Here is a 24,527-nt window from a genome sequence, read left to right as displayed (position 1 = left end):
TCTACAAGTTTTGCTTTTTCAAGATTTACATAGATCATAAACTAACAGAATAGGTGATAAAATCTGGATTTATGTTTGCATAAAATGCAGCAAAAGTTCTTTCATTTTTATCCTATTGTTTCTTCTAGTATCTTTCATCAGTATGTATATGTATTTTTGCATATATATATATACATTTGTATATATATATATATGTATACATAAACACATGCAGGTATAGTTATCATCAGTGTCTCTTGCTGTAAAGAGAAAAAAATACATTTCTAGGGTTTTCTGTTTGCACTTGAAATTCTTGTTTGTTAAGTGTTCAAGTGTGTTGATTTGATTGCTTCCTGATTCGCTGCTGATTCATTAATGAGTGACAAGAGTGTTTTTTTTTTTTTTTTTTTTTTTTTTTTTCCTGGAAATCCTCAGTATCTGGAATTCTGTTCAGAGCAGCTTGTGCTAATTAGGCTTCTAAGTGTCAGTTCTATAAAAAGTTTTTTTTTTCTTCCATTTCTTAAGCATCTGAACTGCTAAAAAAAAAAAGTAATTTGTTAGAAGTAATCAAGTCCAGATAAGTGCTGTTATTTATGCTCACAGAACAATTGATTTGCCAATTCAAATGTGAAATGTTCATGTTTGAATCGAAAGCCAAATGTATTAGGGCATGAAATTATGTTTCTGTTTTAGCGGCTTACTATACTTTTACATCATCAGTAATTCTAAGGTCATGCCATCTGTAGTGTTTTGCTGCATGGCACTTTCAGAAGAGTAAGTTTTTTTTCTGCATGTTTTCTGTCCAATACTTGCTTATGTATATCCCTACAGTGTTTTATACTGCTATTTCCAAAGCTTGGTGTAGAAACTTTAGAACAAACTCCATATATAAATATTTTTATTCATAGCATGTACCAAAACAGTATCAGTTGTAGGTACATTAATTTAATATAAACAGATCCATCATTTGTGAAGTTCATGAACAATTTATGTATGCTTGAAATTATATCTAATAGTCATTCAATAGTAATTGAGTGCTTCATTATTTTTCCAAGATTACAGGGAGTGCAGTAGATGGTGTGAATCTATTCTGTTTTACTGATTTCATCTTGGTCAAATTGGATGATTTTGACTAGTGGGTAGACAACATGAGAAAGAACATACCATCCCTAAATTCCCAGGAATATGTCATACTCGTTCATTATAAAATACTTTAAATTTGAAATGCTTTTATATATATGTACATATATATAGTGCTATACAAACACATTCTCTTTACATTTTTTTCAGCTTTGAAACTCCTTTTCAGGAGTTTCAGTTTGTATTTTTATGAATTTTTGATTTCATATAGACTGTAGATTCGGGTAGACTCTCAACTTGATCAGTAGTAGAAGGGATACCTGGGTGAGTCCCTGTCCTTCTTCACTGAAGTCAGAAGATTTTTTACGTGAGCTTTGTTCTGTATTTCTTACTATTCATTATTGCCTTAAAATATGAGGAAAAACTAAAGTAAACTAAAAACAACAAAACAAACAAACAAAAAATAATCTAATGGACAGAAGATTACTGGTGCCAGAACAGAAGAGTTGTGAAATAGCACAGGAATGTTTACAGATGATATTAATGGAATAAACTGGTGATATGTGGAAGGGTATCTTTCTCTTTTAACGGCATCTAAGATTAGTGAAATTTTAGAGCAGTTATAAGGAAAGGGATTCAGAAGGAGCATATAGTCATTGGCAAGACAACCCAAGCTTGAACATATTGTGAAACCAAGAAAGTTCAGAATTGAAATTTGAGATATATATTGATATATTGCTAGGTAACGAATCTGTGTAACACTTTCATAATAGTAATGTAATTGAATTACTATAAAGGGAAAAATAATAACCATTCCCTAGCCTTTTAAAATGTTTTGCTACAAATTAGGACATGCTCAAATCATGTTTGTATGTTGTGAGGTCACTGTAAGAAAGAACAATGTTTTATATGTCTGCATATTTTTTAAAGTTATTATATTTTTTTACTGTGTTGTTTTCATTCCTGTGGCCTTCTGTTATAGGTAGTGGATTTATGTTATGGACAGCAAGCTGTGAATGAGCATATGAAGTTGATGAATTTGTTTGGATACTTTAGTTGGTAATGAGTTTTATGTAACACCTCTGCAAGCTGAACCACAGCTTTTCAACACAGAAGTTGTAAAGGTGTGTGTGCTTTGAAAGAATAAATAGTTATTTATTGAGGATGTTCATTAAGAAACTGGGAAATCTTAAAGAAAATCTATCGTACCATATCATAGTATGAAATGTAAATCATCTCCACTGGAAGTAGTAGAAATAAACCACTGCTACAGCTTCAGCAAAAGTTCTATTTTTCTGAAGCAAAAGAAAATATCTATTTCATTTAGATATTTACATGTTTGATAAGAATATATATTATATACATGGTTCTTCTAGGGCACGACTGTAAAGATTTTGTTTTCTTAACAAATATTGTGTATCTTTTCTTCAGAATTAACATGAGAAATACTTACCTACAGTGATGTAATTTAAATGTTTTGTATACAGTGTGTATCCATGCAATACTTTTTTATTTCACAACATAGTTTTCTTTTATGGGTAGGTAACAAGTTCCTTCTTAAAATTATGAATGAGATTATGTTATTGTTTTTTAGCCAGCACTTTTTAGATCTGAATGTTTTAGTCTCAAGCTGTTTGAGCCTGTGGAGTTCATTGGAAATACCTTAATCATTACAAATACCTTAATCATTACAAGGGAGCAGTTATTTTTTTTTTTTTATTTTTATTTTTTTCTGGTGGATTTAACCTTGGAGCAGTCCCAGCTGTGTTAATAAGCCATGTGAAACTACAGTGAGCATACATATATTTAAAGAAGAATTTCTATCTTTTACCTAGAGCTGACGTAACTAAGCAAGAGCAGTTGCTTATTGAAGTCAGTTTCTTTTTCTCTACACATGAAATTAATAACCAAGGACAAGACATGAACCTAGTTCACAGCTAGTAGCAGGCTGATTTGCATCCAATAGCTGCTGTTTTATGTGGCTTTCACACATAAAGTCGATATTGCTTAATAAGGGCAAAGTCAAAAAATGTACATTGCATTTGATATTTTTGAACATTTCTAAAATCCAAAATCTAATTTAATCTAAATGAAATATATCTCTTTTGTTTCATATGTTACAGTTCAAAAGATCAAGCGTAATGAATTCCCTTCAAAGACTGTCATGTATCCAAACAGTTTTGGTCATGTATATTGAGTATTGTTGAAAATGCTTACTGGAATGTAGTGCTGCTTCTGCAAAATAGGTATAAAGCTTGCAATGTACATAGTTATTTGGGAATAGATTATGATTTTGGGGCAGTACATAGCAACTGAGTATACTTGTGTTGTTGTGTGGAGAGATATTCATAATACATGTATACTTGACCCTGGCCCTTCACAGGTCAAAAGAAGGCTAGGGGGCTTCTTTTCCCTGTAAGAAACTTGATAGAATCAGATGTTTTTTGATTATAGATGATATTCAACATTAACAGAAGGAGAGGGATTTGGGAATTTTCTTTCCATACATTCCAGCAAATAAGTAGGCATTAAGAAATAAATGCATTTCTCAACAGGAGGCATTGTAGTACTCTGAAATGCAGCACTGTTTTTGTTTTTGTTTTGCTTTGTTTTGCCTTTTTGTTGTTGTTGTTGTTTTGTTTTGTTTTTCTATGGTGAGAGTAAATTTTCTATTTTGTTTTAGCACTTTGTAAGTTCGTTTTGTTGTCTCGAGTCAGAGCCCTGCTGTATGCTACTTCTGGTATTGTTATCAGCTCTACTTAAAATTTGAAGTAAAATGAACATAATTGTAGAACTACAAGGAACAGAAAGGTCTTGGTATGATTTTTCTTTTTGCCTCAGCTGCTGGAGTATAACTTTCAAAATAGTATATTACAATTCAGAGCATTTCTTACTTCTCTTATTTTCAGTAAAGATAATATAAATGATATCTACACTTAGAGTGAGGTGTCATTGGACTTTTATTTTTATTTTTTTGCTTTGAATATGTTTTGCCTTTTTTTTCAACCCAGATTTCTTTTGTTGCCTACTTCACTTTTTCTCCTTTCTTTGGAAAGAAATAGTAAAAGCTGAAATGTTCTGTTACATTCAAATCAATTTTTTTTTTTCTTCAATCCTGAACTACATTTTTTGTCTCATGAGCCCTGCGTCCAAAAACTTTAAACTAGCTCTACTGAGAAGACCACTGCCAGATTTGTGTTGGAGTTACTACTTGAATTTCATATTGTGGATGAGGGGTTGTGTTTACAGACTGACAAATAGTTGGATTGCAAGAAGAATGACTTTTATCTTGTTAACTTAGAATGCTAATTATGACTAAATTTCAAACTCTGTCAAACATTTCAAACTTGACCTTTATACGCAAACATCCAGCAAACATGTTAATCCATAGGGCACCATTCCATTGAAAGGATGTTCCTGGGAAATAGACCAAACACTTGAAACAGGGTTTTGATTGCTTACTCTGAAATTTCAAACAATGAATGACGACAACATGTCCCCACTAGATGTATTTACGGCCTGAAAAAAAATGACCATTACCCAAATTAAGCAGCATATTGCTCAAGCTTTTAAAATTGTGGCCTTTCTTATTTGAAATACAGCATTACCTCAGAAGCCTACTTCTTAGGCTTCCAATTTTTGAAAACCTAGGTGTTAGATAGTAGTGGTATTACAGCCTCTACAATAAACAAACTGCAGCCTTCTAAGAATTTTACTAGTTCTGATTCTTCTACACAATTTTAAATGGACACACTGAACGATATCAGTACTTAACGGTGATGATTTAGGTGTGGTGCTCTATGTTTTCATTGTATGTCTGTCACAGAAAATACCAGTTTGTATTTGTTTCTTATTATTGTACACATCTATCTTCATTTACAGCAGTACCACTACCTGTATTTGTGCTCCCTCATATCTTATTAAGGTACCTATAATGCTTGTAAAGAATACATTTTCTGCACATTGCAGTCTGTGTAATTAGGTAATATTACTTTCATCTAATATTGCCATTGCTTGTGATTTCACTTACACTTTTTATCCCCTTTTGTGCTAAAGTTAGTTGTAACTTATGAATAAATAAATTTTTGTGTCCTACCTGCTTATATATTTGGATTGTTTTGATGACTGTAAGTTTTCAGACCTGTTTGGGGTCAGTAAAGCTACAGTATGTACATTTAGTAATAATAAAAATAATTGAATGTGGTGGTTGTGTTTCCTAGGTATAGCCTATCTGAGTGGAATGTGCAGTGAAAAACGAAAATGTATTATTGCAGAGGACAATGGTCTGAATCTCGCTTTTACCATTGCCCATGAGATGGGTCACAAGTAAGTACATGGACAACAAACCCATTTTTTTTTTTTGCATGTGGTGTCAGTATGATTTACTTTTAAATTGATTGTGTACTTCATTTTTTTCCCCCTGTTGGGAAAGATGTTAATTTTGATGAAAACTTTGGAAAATAATGTTTTTTTGTTTTTGTTTTTTGTTTTTTAAATAATAACAATAGTGTCATGTATCAATATCCGTAATTCAGAATTCAATAAGAAAACATATGTGAATTAAGAAAATGTTTACAGCTTTGAGTAATACAGGAACCTTATAGCTTCACAATAATGAAGTTGGCTAGAAGGACTGACATAGTCAAGAGGAAAAGCAGGTGCCCCAAGATGTTTTTTTTCTATTTTCTTTTGGGACTGTGGTATTGTGTATCAGATCCAGCTCTGCATATTGTTGCCAACAAGCATTTTAATGAGATCACGAGTTGGAAGAGGCCTTATTGAATTTGGCATTCTCAGGATAGATCCCATTAAAGCATATAATGGTCATTGGTCTTTGTAATATTAATACTCTCCCTGCCACCTTAATAGAAAAGCATGACAAAGAGAAGGTGAAGATAACTATCCTCACACAATTGATTGTGTGTGTTTACTCTTTAAGCGAAAAATGCTTTGAACTAAATTGAGAAATTCTTATGCCGTAATCAAGTTAGTTAATGAAAGTGGTATTTGATTCTTGGCTTAAGTACTTGATATAGAAAAATAAGTATGAGAGTTCTTCCTAAAAAAAAGAAAGCTCTGTTATTTTTATCTGTAGTGTCTGATATAGGTATGTATGTACATGTGTACATGTTTAGAAAAGCAGCTTCTGTGTGAAGCTGCAAGTGGACAATGGAGAGGAATGATTTATTAAATGCTTTGAAAGCTCAGACCCTCTGAAAGTTGAGGTCAGGTACCTTAGTACAAAATCTTCAAATTAAAACTGATTTTGTTTAAAGTTGGTGAAAGCTCCTTGAGCTCGGGTAGAGTTGATTACAACTGATTACAAAAGAGTTGGAAATTGGACATTTCTATTTAGAATTTCTACTGTATGGAAACTAAGCAAATTCAAGGCAATTGTATAACTCGGAGTATTATTACATGTTGCATGAAATTAAACTTTTTCCTTTTTTTTTTTTTTTTGATTTTCATAACTGCAGAAAACAATTCCAGTTTCATAGAAGCCAGCCTGAGTGATAGATATTATAAAGGAAAGACTTCAAAACAAAGATTTGTTTGTATTTTGTAGCTTCATGCTGACCTCTTTCTTTTTTTTTTACTATAGTGTTTGCTAATATTAGAAGAAAGGGTAGAGGAAGACTCATTTCCTGTACACTTGCTCATTTGACAGTAAACTAAGAGGACAGAAACAATGACTGAATATGATCTGCAGATAAATTCACTGATGGAGTAAATTAGATTTTTTTTTTAAGACAGGTATGATAATGCCAGATAATTTAGAGAAAAATAAATACTGCTTTATGCACCACACAACAAAAATACCTTTAGATAAAAAAAAAGTTTAGCAATGGAGTTACTGGACTTGGAAAAAGAGGCATCTTATCAACAAAAAACATAACACCTTATGCTTCTTGAGAAGTGGTGATGTGCAAAATCCTAAATATGGAAAACAGAAAGAAGGTACAACACTTTTGTGAAGTTATGGGAGGTTTGTTTGTTCTGCAGTAGAAAATATGAGAATGCAGGATACTGTCTTATAAAACAGATTTGTCTTGCAGCAGACAAGTCAGACCTATCCAGCAGACATGGAGGCCCACTGTTACGCTTGTCAACAGTGCTAGTAGTTCTTCCAAGACTGCTGCACAAGGTGCGCTCTGAATTTAATTGCATTTGGTCCTTAGCTTGAAATATTTTTTGTCATTGCATTTCTGTGGAGCTGGGAGAGAAAGTATGTAGTATGATTTCCTATCATTTTTTGACCTATTTAGGCATTGTGTTGTGCTTTTCTCAGTTTTCCCAATAAGTCCATAACAAAAAGATTAAAGAAAATGTAAGTCCGATTACAGCTTTGTTAGTCCGCATTTATATATGAACTCCCTTTTCAATGAATTGATTAATACTTCTGTGAAACTTTTGTTAGAAAAATAGACATATAAGCAGACATTTGATTTGTAGAAAAAAAAAATGGCTTATGTATATGATCAGCACCAGCTGAGCTCCAAGAGAAGAGGTAAGAATACTTAGAAAATGAAAAGGCATATTAATTATTGAACTGCAGCTAGAGTTGCCTCTAATAAAGAACTAGAAGATAAATATTCTGTATGAAATACACTGGAAAACTAAACTTTACTTAGCAATAATAAAGTGGCTTTGTTCTAGACAGGTATGTCTGAAAGCATATTCTCTTTTTATGACATAAAGAAGTAATGTCAACTATTTACTTTTCAGTTTCATCTCAGATTATTAGGAGTCAGTCTATGTTATCAGAGATTACAAGTTGTAACACACTAGTGGATTTGTTTTGAATAATCAGTTCTATGTGTTTCAACAAATCTAATGAGCCATTCGGTAATTACGTAATGAAGTCATATTACAGAAATGAAATGAACGACACTGGAATAAAATACTTCCACATGGAGACTATGAAAAGAGAGACAATGTTAGCATTTGTGTTATCAAATAACTTAGATATATTCATTATGGAGTATGACTGCTTTTTAACTATGAAGAAATAAAAGGTATATATAAACAGCAGTATCTCAAAATATATTGACTAACATTAAATATGTGTTTAAAGTGGACTTTAAAAGTTGGTCTAAGTAGCTGAAAGAGGTACTGGTGGAGTTTCTTAGGATCAATTTTACACACATCAGCATTCTTTTGCTGGTAAGCTTTTTTTTTTTTTTTTTTTTTTTTTTGTTAATATGAAAAGTAGTTGTCTGTAACATTTTGGATATCCTACCAATCCTACCAGGTATTTTGTAGTTCCAAAAAAGAAGTCTGTGGAATTTTGTTGACTCATGAGCAAAAACCATAAATTTTTCTTGTGATGGTATTAAGCAATCATATGAAATCCAATGGAAAATAAAATAGTTTTAAAAGTGAAATTATTAATTGCTAATGGAGCATCAGGTACTCTGTGTTTTTTTGTTTGGTTGGTTGTTGTTTTATTTTGTGATTGCATTCCAAAATGCAATAACAGAACTTGACAAAATCAGTAAGAATAATAAAAGCTAATTCTAAAGTCACCATTGTCCACCAATCTTAGTGTATAAGTTACTAATGTGGAGTAGGGAATCTCATTAAAGTAACAGAAAAAAGTACTATCTTGATATTTATAGGGTCAAAGTAGAATTTTACAATTGAATTTGTGTTTAACAAGGCACAAGATTAGCACATGGAAAGCTAAAGCAGTAAATTAGGTTTTATAGAAGTCCTTCAAACTCCTTGAAAATCTTCTAATCACAAATATAATGAGAAACTTCAGGTGCTGTACAGATTAGCTGTGAAAGAAAGAGTAAAGCCTTTCTTGTTGCCTGGGTAGATATGCATACAGTCCACCTGCTACTTACAGTCTAATGACTTTTCTATTTCAAGGAAGAAGCAGAGAGAGGTTTGCTGAGATAGTGGCATCGCTACATTGGTAGTGTTTTGCTCTTTTCAAAATACGTGTCTGTGGGGTAAACTAAGAATTTTTAAATTTCCTAATTTTTAGTTCAGCAACTTTTTTCAAGTTTATCTCCAGGAAAATGTTTGGCAGATACTTCTGGAAAAATATAGAAGAATAAATGTGTACTATGTGTACTTAGTCAGGAACAGCAGCCTTTCTTATGAATAATAAGAGAAGCCATACCCTTCTCTGTGCCTTTCTCTTTTCAGGACAGAGCGAAACAGAAGACTTTATAGCTCCTACTAACTCATGATAGGCATAGATGTTGTAGTTTAAACTGGCAGGCAGCTCAGCATTACACAGCTGTTCACTCATGCCCCCCAAGTGGGATGGGGGAAGAATTAAAGAAGCTAAAAGTGCAAGAACTCGTGGGTTGGGTTAAGGGCAATTTAATAAAAAGGGAAACAACAACAACAACACAGTTGATCAACACCCTCTGACCAATGCCCAGCCAGTCCCTGAGTAATGGCAGCTCTTCCTAGACACCTTCCACAAGTTTTATTGCTGAGCATGACACCAGCATGGCACGGGACATCCCTTTGGCCAGCTGGGCTACGTTCTGGCTGTGTCACCTCCCACCTTCTTGTGCACCCCCAGCCTCCTTGCTGGCAGGGCATTGTGAGGAGCTGAAAAGTCCTTGGCTCTGTGCTCAGCAGCAACTAAAACATTGGTGTGTTATCAATAGTATTTTCATCCTAAACCCTAAACACAGCACTATATCAGGTACCAGGAGGAAAATTACCTGTCTTCACTCCTGAAGGGCACAGAGGATCCCATCTTCAGACCAGACCTTCTTCACAGCAAAGTTTGCCGCCTCCATGGTGCTCGGATCAGGGATGTTTCCAGTGAGCTTTCAAGGACAATACAGCCTTCAGACTATTATCCTCTCCTCCCCTTTCAAGATGACACCAATGATTTTCCTACAGGAAGGTCTATCACAAGAGATTTCAGGGCCCTGTGGAGATAACTAAAGGACTCAGAAGCACAAACAGTGTTTTTCTCAATCCTCTCAGTAAGGAGGAGAGACAGAGAAAGAAAAAAATGAGCTCAGGTGATCAATGCTTGGCTCCAAGACTGGTGGTGCCTCTGCTAGAATTTTGGGTTTTATAACCATAAAAAGGTCTTTGAGATGAAAGGTCTTCTGGGGCCTGACGGGGTCCATCTCAATGAGACAAATATTTCTTTGCCAAATATTTCAAACCTGATGAGGCTGACTGGGAGGGTTTTAAACTAGGATCACCAGGGAGTGGTGTACCATCACAAACACTGAGTTTAAGCCAAGGGATCTGAGGGTGACAAGGCTAATGGGAGCACTGATGCTGCTTCAGGAAGCTCCGCAAAATCAAGAGCATAGCTGAAATGCTTGTATACAAACACATGCACTATGAAGAACAAATGGGACAAACTGGAAGCTTTGTTCCCTTTCCAGAGCTCTGATATCATTGGTATTAATGAGATTGGGAGGGACAAGTCCCATGACTGGATTTCTAGGATGGAGGATTATTGGCTGTTCAGGATGGATAAGCAGGGCAGGTGAGGTAGAGGTGTTGTGCTGTAAGTAAGGGAGAGATTAGGTTGTACATTCCTTGCCATTAGGGATGACATGGTAGAGAGCCTCTGGGTCTCTACCCATGAAGGGGATGAATAGCAAAGCATCCGTGATAGGAGACACCTATGATGTCTCCTATCAACCACAAAGAGGATGATGTCATGGTTGAAGTATTCTGCAGGCAATAAAGGGAAGTCTTGGGATTGGTTGCCCTCATCTTTTTGAAATATTTCAATTTCCCAGGCATAAACTGGGAATATCATACTGCTGCATCAAGCAAGTCTGAGAAATTCCTAAAGCATGTTGAAGATAATTTCCTGTCACAAGCACTTACAAAAACAACTAGGAAAGTCCTAGACCTGTTGTTTGAGAACAAGGAAGATCTAGTCTTGTGGGAAAGTTGACAGCAAGTACCAGTCATGGCCACAGTGATTATGAAATAGTTAAAACTTTTTGGTTTAAGGACTAAAACTCACCCCAGAATGCTGAGAGAATTCATGGATATTTTAGCTGAACCCCTCTCAGCAATTTACCAGAGGTAGTGGTAGTGAGGGGAAGTATCTGCTGACTGGAAGCTAGCCCAATATTATACAAAAAGAGCATGAGAGAAGACACAGGAAACTACAGACATGTTAATCTTAAGCCCTGAAAAAGTTACAGAGAGGATTGTGTTGGTTGTTACTGAGAGGCATTGAAAGAATAAAGCTGTTATAAGACATAGTCAACATGGATTCAACAATATGAAGCCTGACTTTAGTAATCCAAGCTTCTTCTATGATAAGGTCACCCACTAGGTGGATGATGGGAAGGTCGTGGATGCGATCTTTCTGGATTTTAATAAGGCCTTTGATACAGTCTCTCACAGCATCCTTCTGGTCAAATTATCCAAATGTGAGATATAAAAGAACCTGCTATGCTGGGTGATGAACTGGCTGAACGGCAGCACTCCAAGAGCAGTAGTGAATGGGACTACATCTGGCTGGTGGCCACTCACTAGCAGTATCTCCCAGGGCTCAGTTCTAGAGCCTGGACTGTTCAACACTGTTATCAGAGATCTGGATGCAGGAGTTGAAGGCGTCCCTAGCAAGTTTGCTGACAATACTGATGTGGCTCTCTGGAGGGACAAGAGGCTTGTGGAGGGATCTAGATAGATGGGAGCATTGGGCAAACATCAACAGCATGGAGTTCCACAAAGGCAAAGGTTCTGCCAGGTTCTGCACCTGGGGCAGTGTGAGTAATGCCAGACACAGACACAGGCACAGGCTGGAACAGGAGTGGCTGGAGGGAGAGCAGCTCAGCAGAAAGGGACCTGGCGGTGCTGTTGACAGCAGGCTCAGCATGAGCCAGCAGTGTGCCCTGCCAGCCAACCATTTGGCAGCAAACTGCATTTTGGGGTGCAGTAACCACAGCATAGCCAGCCAGTCTGCCAGTCTGAAGAGATGATTCAATTGCTCTGTGTAGCATTGGTGCAGTTCTGGGCTCCACAATGTAGAAAGGATGTTGAGACACTTGAAAGGGGAGAGTAACAAAGCTGGCAAAAAGGCTGGAGGCAGGTCCTGTGAGGAGAGGCTGAGGACACTTGCGTTGTCCAGTTTGGAGAAGAGGAGGACAAGAGGCAACCTCATGGCTCAGCAACTCCCTGAAGAGGGGAAGGGCAGAGGGAGGTGCTGGCCTCTGCTCCCTGGGAACCCATGGCAGGACATGTGAGAACAGCTCTGCCACAGGAGGTTCCAACTGGACATTAGGGAAAATGTCATTTCTGTGAGGATAGTAAATCACAGGAACAGACTTTCCAGAGAAGTGTTTGATGCCCCTTGCCTGCTGGTGTTCATTAGGATAATGCCCTTAATAAGATGTTTTAACTTTTAGTTAGCCCTGAAGTGTTCAGGTAACTGGACTCAATGATTCAAGTAGATCCCTTTCAACTGAATCATTCTGATTTTTTTTCTTTTTCCACAGAGAAAAATACTTTCTGGTATGTATACTAAAGTAATAGAGCTATTTTATAACTGCCAATGAGATTGTTTTGTCAGAAGAGTCCTTAAAATAATTTCTGTCTTAATTCATACATAATCCTTATGTATGTAAAATAATTTCTGTCTTAATTCATACATAATCCTTATATGAAGCCTCCCTGATCCTAAATACTAAATATACTATTAAAACACCTGTCTTTTATTTTAAAGTTGACATTATTTCATCAGAATAAGGCAATTCAAAGGGAATCAGAGGTATCATGGCAGCCTATCTGGGCAGCAGAGAAACTAAAAGTTGCTAGGAAAAACTGGAAAATTCAGTTTTCCAAAAGAAATGAAAAAATAAGTCTTGAATAGTACCTTGTTCTTGAAAGGGTTATGATGGTTCTTTGTTGAACAAAAATCTCTGTTATGCTCTTTATAGTCATCATTAAATATTAGTTCTGCAGAATAGTGATACTCAGTACTTTATTTCTAACTCTTAGTTACAAGAACACTCTTGCTGTTCTATTATCACACTAGACAAAAAGGAGATGCAAGCAAGTTTTAGATGGTCTGACAAGCAATGTTAGATAATTAAAACTTTATGTTTTTACTTGATATATACCGAGCAGTTGGTGTTCATCTTTCTAAACAAAATTATTAGGATTGTAGTTGTGTTATCTGTCTTATCAACATACACTTTTCCATGCTGAAAACAGAATTTAAAGGAGCAATCCATGTTTTGAAATTGCCAGCTTCAATAGCACCTTTTTCTTCTTACATGAAATAGTTTTCTTTTAGATATGCAACAGATAATATTCTTATTTGGGTACTTATTTACTTACATTTCTTTTACATTCCAGAATATAGGATAAGTATCTTTTGGAATGAATTAGAAAGTAAAAAAGTTACATTTTAATGCTATTTAAAGGAAGGAAAAAACTCCCTATGTGGTCTTTGTATTCATTTTTGTGTTCAGAGAAGGCAGTTGAATTAATTTCTAGTAATGCTCAGAACATGTTTTAGTTCATTAGGAAATGAATCATAAATGATTCATAAATGAAATAATATATGATCTGAGGACAGTGCACCACAGTATGAAATGATGACATAAGCAATTGCTGAAGATAAAAACCCTGAAGAAATAAGTGCAGATATGGTAAACTGAGGAATATTTTTGAAATAAAACTAATGGAAGCAATGCAGCTTATGGTATAGGATGTGGTCTATTGAGGTTTCTCAGTTGCAACACTGTTTTAGTACGATTGCAGTTTCTTTGCAGTTGCCTTCATTACTGGAGTGCATTTTGCAAGTTTGTACTGCAATCCCTTACTCATGCTTCTGATTCAAGTGAGAGTAAAACTGTGAAACTAATGAGATCAATATGGCTATATTTTATTTTACTAATGGCTTGAATAGTACTTTATTTTTTTATTTTTTTCCAGCTCCAAACCTTCTCTTCTGAAATATTACAACTTTTAATACTCTGCTTTTATGTTTCATTTAATTATTTATTCATTTGCTAACAGGGAATTGTAAATTACTTAATATTAATTAGTAAGTTAAAATTGAGTAGGATTTCTGAATTTGTTATCTAGGAGGCCTAGAACTTAATTTCTTGGCTCCTATAAACATTTTTTTCTCTATTTTTGCCTTAAAATACCACTTTAGTGTTAGTTTGTGTACTTATTTTTTCCATTTTATGTGTTCCTATTTCACTGTCATTTATATGAAACTATGGCCATTGCATTTTTGTTTTTGTTTGTTTGTTTGTTTGTAATTTCTATGCAGAAAGACATATGCTTAAATTCAAATATCTTAAAATTTTGGATGTTTTTTCTTATTGTTTGTACAATCTGTATAGTAGCAGGAAGTAGACAGTCTAATTAAGATTTGGGGCCCTATTGTGGAACACCCTAGCAGTGGAACGTGCAAATGTGAGAAAATTGCTTCATTCTACACATTAAGTGAATTAATTTTTCAGAAGTCTATTAATATCTCAGAATATACCTATATTTTAAATGCTAACATCTTCTAAGAATAGTTCCACTTCATATCATATATTTAGCCACCTCTGATTTGTTTATAAATTATTGAAATAAAGGAAGTTTGCAAAATGTAGGTTATTTAACCATGGGTATATTGAACTGGTGTGTTAAGACAGGTAATCTATTTGCTAATAATTTATCTAATCCTTTATTTGATAATGTCCACATTATCACTTTGGGGTTGTTCCTTTTCTTTTCTTCTTTTAATGAAAGTTAGAGGATTTTTTCTTTGCATTTCCGCATTACATATTTTTTATTTCACACACAGTTTTTATGGGAATCACCCCATATTTTCATCTCAAATACTGTCCTTTTTTCCTATCATATTAAGAAGAGAATCCATACTGTTTGAAAGTATGGCAATAAAAACTCCACGGTGCACTGACTTTAGTCTTTTTTTTTCTTCTCCTTTTTAACTAATATTTGTGAAGTTCAAAGTATTTTACGTTTACGAAGGATGGCTGGTACTCTCCAATAATAGTAAATAGAAAGCAATGGCAAAAAATAATGTTTTCCCACAAAAACAAACACAATATTTTTGAGATAACCTTGTATTCTGACATTTGGTTTGCATTGTTTAGTCAGTAAGTTATTTAAAAAGTGTTAGCCTCTGATCTTTCTGCATATCTTAAAAGTATAAAAGTATATATAAAATTATACTATTAAAGTAAGTAACTGTGATTCACAGACATTATTTAAATCAGCTTATGATCTTACTGGGCAGATGGGTATAGCATACAAAACTTCCTCATAGTCTGGACATCTTCCAACACAGAAATAGAGATGACAGAAGAGGATGCAGCTTATTACACACTGCAATTTCACTTAAATCTTACTTCAAAAATGCATATATTTTTTCAAAATCCTTAAAAGAAAGAAAAGAGAAAAAAGTTTTGCTTAATCCAGTTCTAAGGATGGAGGCTCAAGAAAGATCTTATTTTGTGCCCAGCTAGACAGCTGAGGAAAGAAAGACCTCAGAAAGAAATGAAGCAGTGAAGAAATGAGACAGTGAAATAGCACTGCATCAGCATTTTTAGTAAGTTTGAATAATTTTACACTTGAAATTTAGAAGATTAGTAAAGTCTTTCTCTAGCAAGGTAGCACGTCTTCCATTTCAGCCAGACCATAGAATTCCAAGGTGGATTTGTAGTTAACTTTCCTTTTAATTACATTTCCAAAGTGAACTGTTAGGAATTGAACAGCCTACAGAATGCATAACTTGAACTGATATTCTGATACTTTTAAAGTAACTGTGAAAATGTTCAAAGTATTGTAATAGTGTCAATATTTTTGTTAATAAAGAAGCTTTTTATCTGTTCACTGAATACACAATAGCTCAAAGGATTGTTTTTCTTTTTTTTTTTCTAATTACAAATTTTCTTGAAGACATGTTACATGCCAGTGTTTTTCTTAGCATAGGCTTAAAGACATAAACCGTAGACATAACTGTTTATCTTGAAATAGTGCAGATTGCAGGATGTGGCAGGGGTATCATATTTGCCAGAGGTGAATAATTCTTTTGTATTGTATACTTTCTGTTAAAAAAATTTAGTGGGGGGTGTAGGTATGCTAAATACAACTGTCACATCAAAGCTTTAATTTATATACTTAAGCCAAAGGAGAAGGACACCATCCTGTATCTAGATCCAGCTTCTTGAATCTTGATGCTAGAAATGTGATAGAGAGTGATAGAGAGGAAGGCAGCTGTTCAGCAAAAGATGAAAACTCAGGTGGAAACCAACATGTACTATATCTTAACAAAAGTATATTAATCTACAAGTTGTATTTTTTTACCCAATGGTTTCAAAACTGAACATCACAGAATCACAGAATCACAGAATTTCTAGGTTGGAAGAGACCTCAAGATCATCGAGTCCAACCTCTGACCTAACGCCAACAGTCCCCACTAAACCACATGTAATCTAAGTTATGGGTGTCTTAGGTTCTAGCAATGATTGACAAAAGAGAAATATTCATTGGGTAAACATATTTCCTTTTAATTTATTTTTTTATTTTAAACATCAGATTGTTAATAAGAGGACTGAGATTTCCTCTTCCTTCAGATTCTTCCATTAAAGAAAAGTTTTTTGCTTTTTTTTTTTTTTTTTTTTTTTTTTTCAAAATAAGTTGTCTTTTGCCTTTTACCATCTTAGATTTTCTGTAGCTGGCCTTTCAATTCACCTCAGTGTCAATAATTCATGAGTCTTATCCTGTTTATGCAATGATCTGTGAAACAGTCATATGCTTAAAAACACTTATAAAATATTAATCCAAGAATTATTTTTCACTAACTGAAATAAAAAAAAAAAAAATAAAATGGAATTAAAAACAAAAACCACAACACAACAAACATGCAATACCTACTTTTTGCATTAATTGTTTAAAATAACTGTATAGAACGTAGCTATGTAGAAAATAAGTTATAGAAACCTGTCTTTACAACATCATTTTCACTATGAAGATAATAATGTCATAACACTTCAGATTTTTATCTTAAAGGTGCAGCACAAGTACTAACAAAGCAGTGCACCTTCCATGTACTCTGTCTGTGGTAGCCTAAGTGGTGGTATTTTCATTTATAAAATGTGTCCCTTTGATAATGTGATATGCAAAATTTCAGTTTACACAAATTGTTAGAAGTATTGATTGAACTAGTAAATGTCATGTAAGTTTTTAAACCTTGTAGTTTTCAAATTTTAAACATAGTAAAAACAAATTTTTATCATTCTAAGATAATCCTGCACACAAAAACAACAAAAAAGAGAACAGTGGAAATAACACAGAGAATAATACTTTGTAATTAGAAATGCTTTTTAATAAAAATTAATTCCTATTTTCAGAAGGATACAATCCATTATATGTTTATACTTTATTTGCCTGAATGGAAAAAATTCTACAGCAGAAATATTTTTGAAAAATTGCTTGAGTGAATTTAAAAATTGTATGTAGCCTCTTGTAAAAATATATAACATTTATAAAATATTAATTAGGAAAGAAGTCAGTTGTCACCCTGATTCCACCACAGAACAGAAGTACAAACCAGTAGCATTCAGAATCTTACTGTTGCCTTCATAAAGGGAATTATTTTTTTTTTCAATACTTTTAATTCTGCCATAGGTTTAAACTAATACTATTATCCTAGATCTGCAGTTTATCCTCACCATCCCTCTGCTGCTTGTTTCTCTTGGGCTGAACCTTATCTTTTAGGATTTGAGAATCTATGTACTGTACTGTACTGAATATTTGGCAAGGTACCCCTGGTTCCTTGGGTAGCTGGATTTTCCTTTAGGGTCTTGTGTTTTTTCTAATCTATCTATTCCCTAATCTGTTTTATGGTAGTGACTCTATAAAACTCTGAACAAGAGCTACTATTCTCATTCATCTTTTAAATTTAGTTTTGTTAAGAGATAGACCTAAAATAATTCTCTGCAGCTATCTGAACTCTCCCAACTATTTGTTCCTAAATTATACCATTTAATACCATTTTGCCTTTGTGCCTTCATTACCTGTTTCTAGTTTAATAGCATCATTATTGTTCAACTGAATGACCATGTATTTAAGTGGAATGTGGTGGTGATAACTAGGTCATCATCTGCAACTTAAAAAGCACAAATAAAATAATAACTAATAAAAAAGTAAAAGCTTTTCATCTGGAAGTGTGTGGGCTCGCAGAGCAAATTTGATGACATGAATGTAGCACATGTAGGAGAATTTTTGAGACTTATAGTAAGAAATATGAAACAGCACTTTATAATGCAGACTTAATTCTTTCCAGAAGGTGTGTGCAATAGCCTCATTTAACTTATTTAAATACCAAATAATGAGTGAGGCCCATTTCTTGAGATATAACAGAGCGTTTATTTCTTAATGCTCAGCTATAATCAAATCAAATTGAAGTGTGGTACTTGGTACTTTTTCAGTATGTGGGTTGACACTGGAATGCATTTTGTGCCTGCAAGAATATAAACTATTCTTGGTGGTAAGAGAGATGCTGTTGTCTATCTATCTTGAATCCAGTTGTACACATTGCAGGGGTAGTGAAGTGTAAAAAAAAATAATTTTTCACTGAAAAATAGAGCCAACATTTGTCTCGTACTTTCAGTGGCCCGTGTTTTAATTCTGACTTATAAGCACAGAGAAATTAGGTCTTTTCTTTGGACTGCCCATGGTGCACATTAAACATCAACAGGGATCGTCTTCAAAATTTAGCATAGATTGTTCCAGCTTTCTGGATGATATTACGAACACGCACACACACACAGACACACACACAGACACAGACAGACAGACAGACACACACACACACACACAAAAAAAGGAAAAAGGAGAGGAGAGGAGAGGAGAGGAGAGGAGAGAAGAGGAGAGGAGAGGAGAGGAGAGGAGAGGAGAGGAGAGGAGAGGAGAGGAGAGGAGAGGAGAGGAGAGGAGAGGAGAGGAGAGGAGAGGAGAGGAGAGGAGAGGAGAGGAGAGGAGAGGAGAGGAGAGGAGAGGAGAGGAGAGGAGAGGAGAGGAGAGGATCTGGCAATGTTTTTTAAACAAGTAAGAGAGGTTTTATAAGATAAAAATATTTTTTCAGTTTACTTGACAACCATATATAATGTTAGTGGAGTTTATTTGGCCAAGGCTCTTTGCTCTTTGTCAAAATACTTTTAAACTGTTTTTTGTTTGTTTGCTTGTTTTGTTTTTCTTTTTTTTTTTTTAATTGTAGTCTTGTTGCATAGCGTGAGTTCAAATATTGCTAATATTGAAGTTATTGCAGTTAGGGAATGCTTTCCATAAGATGCTTCCTGCTTTCATATTATGTGACATGCATATATTTTCTATCCAGAATGGACTGAATGTTTTTATGTATCAATGTAAAAATAATGCTTCTGTTCTTAAAACAAATTGATTTGTTTCTATGTAGATATGATGTAATACTTGTCAAAGTACAGCACTGACTTCTTTGTTAATTACAGTTTTTCAGAATGTTATAAAGTTATCTTCTTACCATAAACTCACTTGTCTTTCTCCCACATACACATGTTGTTGCTTTACTCTGGCATGAGGTTGAATGATCACAGCTGTTGGAGAGAGGAGCCTATACACAGAGAGGGCAATATGCCCAATGCTAGCATAATAAATTCTGTAGCAAAAAACAGAAGAACACCTTACACAGGCAGTTTCTCTGTTGCCTTTCTTTTAGTGAAAGGATGCTGTTTTCTCTTTCACATGGACAGTACATTAAGGAAAATACCATGATTATCAGTGTGAGCATTAAAATATTTGTATATCCTTGATTTTTAAATAAGAAATGTATATATATGCATTTCTTATTTTATATATATACATATATATATAACATATACATATACGTTATTTTCTTGCTGGATAGAAAAGTGACACTGACTGTTCAGCTTGTTTTTTTCATAAATAAATGCAGATATGGTGAAACAGGAAGTCAAGTCTGCTGCATATCTACCTTTATACAATCATGTACTTGATTGTCAGATAAAAGTATGCAGTTCTTACCATGCTGTAGAGGAAATCAACAGTACATATTACTGATTTCTGAGGATTTTCAGCACAGGTTCTGTTGGTCTTTTAGCAAACTTCTTACATACTCTCTAGTGATCTAATTAGGTGATATTAGCATAATGACCTATACATCCCTTTTGAAGTCAGTGTTTTCTGATGGACAGAGGCTCTGGACAAGTGGTTTTCACCACTTGCTGAATATTTTGCTAAGTGTGTTTAGTTTGTAAATGGGAATGTGTTGACGAATGAGCACGATGTATTCATGCAGACATTTTTGGAGTGTACGTGAAATTTGAAGTCAAATAGAAGCGTTACAAGTATAGGAGCTAAAATATTGGAAGAGGGTTGGAGTTAGCTTTTTTAATAGTGTTTATGTTACACATATACATAATTGCTATAAATTGAAAAGATTTTACCACTTTTCACATTAATAGACTTTTTTTTTTTTTTTTTCCAAAACTCTTGTACTGATAGAATGTACAGAATGATTCTGTGATGGTAGCTTATAAAATAGGGTTGCACTGGTACATTTATGTAATGGTGACTGGTGTAACAGTTTTTGAAACAATTAAGATCTTGATTCAGTTCAGTGTGGATTTCTCTTAATGATTTTACAGTCTAATAAAGTCTGAGTCCAAGAAATGCTTTTCAGACCAGATGAAAAATAATTGTTATCAGTTTTTTTTGTTTGTTTGTTTGTTTGTTTTTAATTTTTCTGTTAATATATATATGATAATTCCCACACTGAAGAATGAGAGCCATCCATTCTGTGATTCATGACTTCAGCAACATTTTGAGAGCTTGTATGTTGTCAATGATTTACTGTAAATCACAGTGCATGATACTGATAAATGACTTCTTTCAAAATAGCGAAATATATAAATAAAAAAAACTGTAAGCCACATATATTTCTTCTGCAGTGAGCAAAACAAAGACTTGTTAGAGTTTCTAAATGTTTTTTTTTTTTTTTTTTCATAGTTCTTATGAATATTCTAGTTACCATGGATATTCTTGGCCCCACACTATAAGAAGAACATTAGGGTGCTGGAGACTGTCCAAAGAAGGGCAATGAAGTTGGTGAAGGATCTAGAGAATAAGTTTTATGAGGAGCGGCTGAGGGAGCTGAGGTTGTTTAGCCTGGAGAAAAGGAGGCTTAAGGTTACTTATTTTGGTTTACAATTACCTTAAAGTAGGCTATGTTGAGGCAGGGATTGGGCTCTTCTCCCAAGCAACAAATGACAGGACAAAGGGAAATGACCTCAAGTTGTGCAAGTGGAGGTTTAAGTTGCACATTAGGAAAAATTTATTCATTGAAAAGGTTGTAAAGTATTGGAACAGGCTGCCCAGAGAAGTAGTTAAGTCACCATAGAACTAGACTAGACTAGACTAGACTAGAACAGACCAGAATAGTTAGCTAGAAGGGATCTAAAAAATCAATGCCTGAGTACTTCACAGCTAACCAAAAGTTAAAGTATATTATTAAGTGAATTATCCCAGTGCCTCTTGAACGCTGACATGAGGCATAAATTACCTAGTAAGTTTCCAAAGCTTCCACCTTCTCTGGAAAGTCTGTTCCTGTGATTTACTATCCTCACAGAAATGACATTTTCCCTAATGTCCAGTTGGAACCTCCTGTGGCAGAGCTGTTCTCACATGTCCTGCCATGGGTTCCCAGGGAGCAGAGGCCAGCACCTCCCTCTGCCCTTCCCCTCTTCAGGGAGTTGCTGAGCCATGAGGTTGCCTCTTGTCCTCCTCTTCTCCAAACTGGACAACGCAAGTGTCCTCAGCCTCTCCTCACAGGACCTGCCTCCAGCCTTTTTGCCAGCTTTGTTACTCTCCCCTTTCAAGTGTCTCAACATCCTTTCTACATTGTGGAGCCCAGAACTGCACCAATGCTACACAGAGCAATCGAATCATCTCTTCAGACTGGCAGACTGGCTGGCTATGCTGTGGTTACTGCACCCCAAAATGCAGTTTGCTGCCAAATGGTTGGCTGGCAGGGCACACTGCTGGCTCATGCTGAGCCTGCTGTCAACAGCACCGCCAGGTCCCTTTCTGCTGAGCTGCTCTCCCTCCAGCCACTCCTGTTCCAGCCTGTGCCTGTGTCTGTGTCTGGCATTACTCACACTGCCCCAGGTGCAGAACCTGGCAGAACCTTTGCCTTTGTGGAACTCCATGCTGTTGATGTTTGCCCAATGCTCCCATCTATCTAGATCCCTCCACAAGCCTCTTGTCCCTCCAGAGAGCCACATCAGTATTGTCAGCAAACTTGCTAGGGACGCCTTCAACTCCTGCATCCAGATCTCTGATAACAGTGTTGAACAGTCCAGGCTCTAGAACTGAGCCCTCGGAGATACTGCTAGTGAGTGGCCACCAGCCAGATGTAGTCCCATTCACTACTGCTCTTGGAGTGCTGCCGTTCAGCCAGTTCATCACCCAGCACAGCAGGTTGACCAGAAGGATGCTGTGAGAGACTGTATCAAAGGCCTTATTAAAATCTTGTTCTTTTACTGCCTCTCAGTAGCACCCAGCACAATCTTCTCTGTAACTTTTCCAGGGACTGTTGTTAGACTGAGAAGGCTGTAGTTATGGACATCTCAAGTTTGGTATATAAGGCATTATGTATAAAAAGAAATAGTCACGTGTAGGAAGAACGTATGGAAAACGTAATTATGTTTTTATGTAGATGTTTTGTCCCTTCAGAAAATTTAGGCAAATAGAAACTGTGATTAAAGAGTTTAGCTTACTGTGGTTACACTCTTTGCAACTCAGAAAACTATCCCATTAAAGCAGGAGCAGGTGTTCCAGTGCTAAAAACTGTAACATGTACTCTGATAAAAAATATAAATAAATAAAAAGTCTTGACATGAAAAGCCCCTACAAGGAATGTAAATTGTGGTAACACAATATTATACAGCTTGCAAAGCATGATGTAAAAAATTGAACTAGTCATTATTGGATTTGGGTATAGAGTGAAGGAAAAAAATCAGCTTGTGTGTTCAGTGATGGGTGGCAAGACTTTTTTGGCCTTTGGACACTACATTGTGATAAAATATGAAAAAGCATGATTCACTCCATTTTTTTTACTCAAATAGCAAACTTCTGTTCTTCCATCTTTGCAGCCTTCTGACTGTTCTTGACTGAAGTCATCAATACGAGGTTTAGAGTTTTATTCAGTAGAAGTTTTTGCTTTTCTGCAGGGCAGATTGCATGCAAAATTTGATCACCATTTGAATTTAGTGTTCTGGAGAGTATTCATATGCTTATTTTTAAAAACACCTGAGAATTTTATTTGTTTCTCCTAATGCTAGTGGAGCATGCTTGCAGTTAGCTCCTTCTGAGCACTTTAAAAAGTTGTTTTTTTTTTTCAATTAAATATTTTTCCTCTTTTATATGTTAACAGTGAAGATGATAATGACTCTTCACTTTAGTTAAAGCAGCAGTGTGAAGCAGATTTGTACTAGAGTTTTTAATTCCCTTGCAGTGCCCTATCAGAACTCACCCGGGTGCATATGAATGCTGGGTCTTGAATAGAATAGAATAGAATAGAATAGAATAGAATAGAATAGAATAGAATAGAATAGAATAGAATAGAATAGAATAGAATAGAATAGAATAGAATAGAATAACAACATAAATTGCTTCATCAATGTTATTTCTAACAGTAGACATTGATAAACACAATCAGGTAATTTTTCTTTAGTTGTGATAAATTGAACTAGTATGCATTTTACTATTCCATAAAATTTCAGTCAACCATTTCCACGTGGAATTAAGACAGAATCATTGCCAACATGTAGAACGATTCCCCAATCTTAAAAACTAAGTTTCCAATGCTTTTGTTGCCCATTAGCAAGAAAAGTCCAGTTGTGCAATAGTTGTGCGGTTATGAATATTCAAAAAGTTGTCCAAAGTACACAATGAACAGCTGATTAGAATTTAGTATTTCTCATCAAATGAGTGAAGCTTCACTTTTACCTTTCGGATGGTAGTCTTGTCCTTCAGACATGGTTATGTGTACTTCTATGAAAGGTATCATGGAGAAAAAAAAAATCATACGTGTGATATATATAAGCCCTGTGATATTTTAGCATCTTGCAAGAATTTAACTTATAAACATTTTGAAAGCAACTTGTTATTTTGTTGTGCTTTGTTTTACTTCTAATAACTTGAAAATTCAGCATGGGAATAAACCACGACAATGACCACCCATCCTGTGCAGATGGTCTTCATATCATGTCTGGAGAGTGGATTAAAGGACAGAATCTTGGTGATGTTTCATGGTCCCGGTGCAGCAGGGAAGATCTGGAAAGATTTCTCAGGTATATCATTCAAGAAAAATAACTATTATGTGTCTTTTTCAAATAGTTGCAGTAAGTATCCTGAAATAAGTTTTCAATACTTTTTACCCCTTTTGTGGGAGATGGAACAAAAGTCCTGTTGATATA

General features: G+C 35.0%; 1 protein-coding gene across 2 annotated transcripts in view; it reads left to right on the top strand.

Annotated features, from left to right (window-relative positions):
* ADAMTS19 (ADAM metallopeptidase with thrombospondin type 1 motif 19) overlaps nt 1-24,527 on the top strand; it is a 163,110-nt gene that overhangs the window by 74,185 nt on the left and 64,398 nt on the right. For both annotated transcript variants that reach the window (XM_038170694.2, XM_038170693.2), the window contains exons 8-9: nt 5,280-5,385; nt 24,261-24,401. In XM_038170694.2, coding sequence (XP_038026622.1) covers nt 5,280-5,385; nt 24,261-24,401 — 247 coding nt within the window. The remainder of the gene's footprint in view (nt 1-5,279; nt 5,386-24,260; nt 24,402-24,527) is intronic.

The sequence above is a fragment of the Anas platyrhynchos genome, chromosome Z (assembly GCF_047663525.1).
Source record: "Anas platyrhynchos isolate ZD024472 breed Pekin duck chromosome Z, IASCAAS_PekinDuck_T2T, whole genome shotgun sequence".
In the NCBI taxonomy this organism is placed as follows: Eukaryota; Metazoa; Chordata; class Aves; order Anseriformes; family Anatidae; genus Anas; species Anas platyrhynchos.
This window is presented reverse-complemented; position numbering and strand designations above follow the sequence as displayed.